The sequence below is a fragment of the Emiliania huxleyi genome (assembly GCF_000372725.1).
Source record: "Emiliania huxleyi CCMP1516 unplaced genomic scaffold EMIHUscaffold_50, whole genome shotgun sequence".
NCBI classification, from domain to species: Eukaryota; Haptophyta; order Isochrysidales; family Noelaerhabdaceae; genus Emiliania; species Emiliania huxleyi.
Genome location: NW_005198243.1, coordinates 705,535 through 709,547, shown reverse-complemented (window position 1 = coordinate 709,547; position 4,013 = coordinate 705,535). Strand labels below are relative to the sequence as shown.

Below are 4,013 nucleotides of genomic sequence, written 5' to 3'. Positions count from 1 at the left end.
CCAGGTCAGGCACGCACATCACCAGCACCGCCGCAAAGGGGTCAGTGTCGTCCGCGTCGGCGGCGGGCGGCTGCTGCGAGCGCTGCGCCGACCCCATCGCGCCGGTGGTCTTGTTGTCGACCGCCTGCAAGCAGGCTCCGCCGCAGGTCCCGGGGAGAGGCTACGCACATAGCCGGCCGCTCTTCGCCGTCGGCCGCACAGTGTGCGAGCCGCCGTCCTCCTTGGCTTGGCGGAAGGGGTTGAGCGTCGAGTGGCGGCGCGCGTAATCCTGGTAGTGCACCGCCCGCCTCAGCCCGTACGACTCGGCCACCTGCGTCACCTTGTCGTACGGGTCACCCACCAGCAGCACACGCCGATTCGCGAGCTCGGCACCGAGCGCGCGCTTCCAGGGCGAGTAGGAGAGGATCATGTTCTCGTCCGACATGAGCGGCGCCGGGTCGCTCGCGTTGGATGCGGCGCCCGTCACCTTTGCCGCAAAGCCGCTCGCGTACGACTTCTCGGTCAGGCCGCCTCCGCCGTTGGTGACAAACACGTGCGGGATGTTGGCGGCGGCCAGCCGCTGCAGCGCGGAGTAGCCGTCGGGAGACCACTCGCGGCCGTACTTGAAGACGCCGTCGATGTCGAAGGCGACCGCCGCCAGGCCACTGCCTGATCCGTTGTCCGTCATGAGCCCGCTGGCGGATAGCGAGCCAGGCCGGAGCTCGCCCAGAGCCCACCGGCGAAGCCGGTTCCCCGCAAAAAGAGAATTACCTCCAAATGCGGGTGCAGTCGACCAAGGGACATGATCTGTCGACAGCACGAATTTGTGATGGGACACCATCGGGACCCAACAGTGCGATACTTGGCTATCGCACTGTTGACGTACCGGCGGCTAAGGCCGAGTAGCCGGTGTTCACAGAGCTCTGTGAACACCGGCCAGAGATTTTTTCTCTCGACGTTTCTTCTGCGAAGAAACGTTCAAACACTCGGTGTCGAAACACCTCTCCGACGCGCTCGACTATAGTCTGCGCCCCCTCCACAACACTGCCACGGACTGTCCCAGTCGTTGGTCGGACTGTGTTTCGCCTTCCCATCAATCAATCAAACTGGCTCGCACTGGCACTAACACAAAAGAGAAATAAGTTGTTTTCAAGGGTTGCCCGGCCGGGTTGCTGCGCAAAAGCTTTTGTGTGCGCGGGTTCGCGCTGCGCTAGGCTCAGAGCGAGTTCGCGCTGCGCTAGGCTCAGACGGCGAGTTCGCGCTGCGCTAGGCTCACACCGCCCAACAGTTGATGGCCCGTACTACTGCCACCGCCTCGTCGTTGAGGGGGCAGTCAAAGAAAGCATGGTCGCCAATCGAGACGCCATCGGGCAGCGGCGTGATGGAGGTGAGGGCGGAGCACCCCTCGAAGGCGCCGCGGCCGACGGAGACGAGGGCGGCAGGGAGGGCGACGGAGACGAGGGAGGAGCAGCGACGGAAGGATTGCTCGCCGATGGAGACGAGGCTGGCGGGGAGGTGGATGGAGGTGAGGGCGGTGCACTCGCGGAAGGCGTAGCTGCCGATGGAGGTGACGCCGGCGGGGAGGTGGATGGAGGTGAGGGAGCAGCTTGAGAAGGCCTCCTCGCCGATGGAGACGACGCCGGCGGGAAGGGCGACGGTCCGACGGAGGTGAGGGACCGGCAGCTGCGGAAGGCGCCCCTGCCGATGGAGGTGACGCTGGCGGGGAGGGTGACGGAGGCGAGGGAGGAGCAGCTGCAGAAGGCCTCCTCGCCGATGGAGACGACGCCGACGGGAAGGGCGACGGAGGTGAGGGCGGTGCAGCAGTGGAAGGCGCAGTCGCCGACGGAGACGAGGCTGCTCGGGAAATCGACCGAGAGAGAGTTGTGTTGAAATCACGACCGAGAGAGAGAGTAGAGCATGTGTCCGAGAAGGCCCAGCTGCCGATGGTGGTGAGGCCCTCCGGCACGATGGCGTGCCCCTGCGCGTCGGTTGGAGGCCGTGTCACGGCCCAAAAGTTGACGGCCAACACGGACGCGCTCGATGGACGCGCTCGCGGTGCTGACCGCCTCGTTGAAGGCGACAGGCAAGACCAGCTCGCCGGGCTACCACTACGACATGATGCACGATCTCGAGCGAAACGAGGCGTACGCCGTCGCCATCGCCGCCGAGGCGGAGGAGGACGACTTCATACTCGACATCGGCGCGGGCTCCGGGCTGCTCAGCCTACTCGCGAGTAGGAGCGCGGCGCAGCACGTATTCGCGTGCGAGGCCGATCCAGCGCTTGCCGAAACGGCGGCCGCGGTAGTCGCCGCCAACGGCCTCGATGCGCGCGTGCACGTCCTCCGAAAGCCCTCGACCTCGCTGAGCGTCGGGTTCGGCAAGGGGTGCGACCTGCCTTGCAAGGCGGACCGGGCGGCTGCTCGCGCCGGGTGGCCGCGTCGTGCCGCACGCCGGCACGATCATGGGCGTGCTTCTGGCGTCGGCGACGGCCGAGGGCATGTTCGGCCTGCAGCAGGATGGGCCGCTCGGAGCGGGAGCGACAGCCGGCCGGCCGGCGGCGCAGGCGACCTGCTCGGTGGCGCCGATCCACATGCACCTCGACCCGCTGGTCGAACACGGGCTCGCGGTGCCACTCTCGGCGCCCTTCGCCGCGCTGCGCTGCGGCTTTGCGGAGCGGCCGCCCGAGCTGGCGGGCTCTACAACCGTGGCCGTGACCGCGACGGCCGACGGCGAGGTGAACTGCGTTGGCGTGTGGTTTGAGCTGCAGATGGACCGCGCGGGCGCGGTACGGCTGGGCACGGCGCCGCGCTTTGCGGATGCCGCCGAGCAGCCGCCTTCCACCCCTCGACCGCCCGCACGCGACCACTGGCGACAAGCCGTCTGCCTGCTTCCCACGCCGCGCCGCGTCACGCGCGGCGAGACGATCACGCTCCTCGTCTGCCACGACGATATGACGCCGGCATTTGCGGTGCAAGAGGAGGCGCGGCCGGTGGTGGGGCCGGCGAGCGCGCCGCCCGACGCATCGCCGACTCCGGCGCGCGTGCCCTCCGGACTCGGCGGCGCCCACGACCACGCGGCGGTGCCCTGGCAGCGGCTGCTGCAACTCAACGACCCGGTGCACGCGCGCGTGCACGCGGCGTGGCTCTGCGAGCTGCCCCCGCACTGCGAGCTAGTCTTGGCAGTCGGCGACTCGCTCACCATCCCGGCGGCGTGGGCGTCGGCCGCGCCCCCCTCGGTGAGCCTGGTGTGCTGCTGTAGCGACGGGGCGCACAGTCGCGCGCGCGCGTGGCTCGGCGCCGCCAGCGTGCCCGCCGCCCGCCTCGCCGCGCTCGGGTGGCTGGCCGGCACGGTGGGCTCCGCGGCCGGCGTGCATGCGGCCGGCTTGCAGCACCCGGCCGAGCTCGCGGCCGCACTCGATGACCCGTCGGCGGTCGTGGCGGTCGTGGCGGAGCCCTTCTACGACGTGCTGCTCGGCAGGGAAGGCGCCTCGCAGACCTGGGCGCTCGACCACATCCTCCGCCTCCGGCAGCAGCTGAGCGCGCTGCGGGTACGCGGCGTGCTATCGACGGCAAGGTGCGAGCTGGTCCCGGCCGGTGCCACCGAGTACAGTGTGCGCGCCGTGGCCGTGGAGTGCGACGAGCTCTGGCGGAGGCGCCAGCCAGTGGGGCAGGCGGTGGGCTTCGAGCTCGGAGCGTTCAACGAGCACGCGCCGCGCCCGGAGGCGGGCGGTCAGCTGGTTTTGCTCGACGCGACGCCGTGGCGAGGTGTCCTGCGTGAGCTCTCCGCCGCTGTCACCGTCGCGACACTCGATGTGAGCGCCGCCTTCTCGGCGGCGGGCGTGGGCGGGCTGGCGGCGGCGGGCGCGGGCGCGGCGGGCGCGGGCGGCGTCGAGGCCGGCGCCGGAGGCCCGGAGCTGCACGCCGCGCCGCTGCGGTTGACGCACGGCGGCACGTGCCATGCGGTACTTCTCTGGACCGAGGTGGCGGTCCAGGTGGCCGGCGCCGACGCGACGGAGCGCGCTTGCGACTCCTACC

At 70.0% G+C, this 4,013-nt stretch overlaps 3 protein-coding genes across 3 annotated transcripts in view; 1 reads left to right on the top strand and 2 right to left on the bottom strand.

Annotated features, from left to right (window-relative positions):
- EMIHUDRAFT_464569 (hypothetical protein) overlaps positions 1-667 on the bottom strand; it is a gene marked incomplete at its 5' end in the record, with an annotated part of 3,708 nt that extends 3,041 nt beyond the window's left edge. The window contains 2 exons of the mRNA XM_005766829.1: positions 29-124; positions 200-667. Of these exons, the coding sequence (XP_005766886.1) occupies positions 29-124; positions 200-667 (564 nt within the window). The remainder of the gene's footprint in view (positions 1-28; positions 125-199) is intronic.
- Positions 668-1,251: 584 nt separating this feature from the next.
- Positions 1,252-1,898, bottom strand: EMIHUDRAFT_211927 (hypothetical protein; the record flags this gene model as incomplete). Its single annotated transcript, XM_005766828.1, has 3 exons — positions 1,252-1,585; positions 1,657-1,833; positions 1,879-1,898. The coding sequence occupies 3 exons, from the start codon at positions 1,896-1,898 to the stop codon at positions 1,252-1,254; spliced, it is 531 nt and encodes a 176-aa protein (XP_005766885.1).
- A 121-nt stretch (positions 1,899-2,019) lies between these two features.
- Positions 2,020-3,794, top strand: EMIHUDRAFT_211926 (hypothetical protein; the record flags this gene model as incomplete). Its single annotated transcript, XM_005766827.1, has 3 exons — positions 2,020-2,351; positions 2,383-3,715; positions 3,744-3,794. 3 exons carry the CDS (start codon positions 2,020-2,022, stop codon positions 3,792-3,794), a joined length of 1,716 nt encoding a protein of 571 aa, XP_005766884.1.
- Between the last annotated feature and the right edge of the window lie 219 nt (positions 3,795-4,013).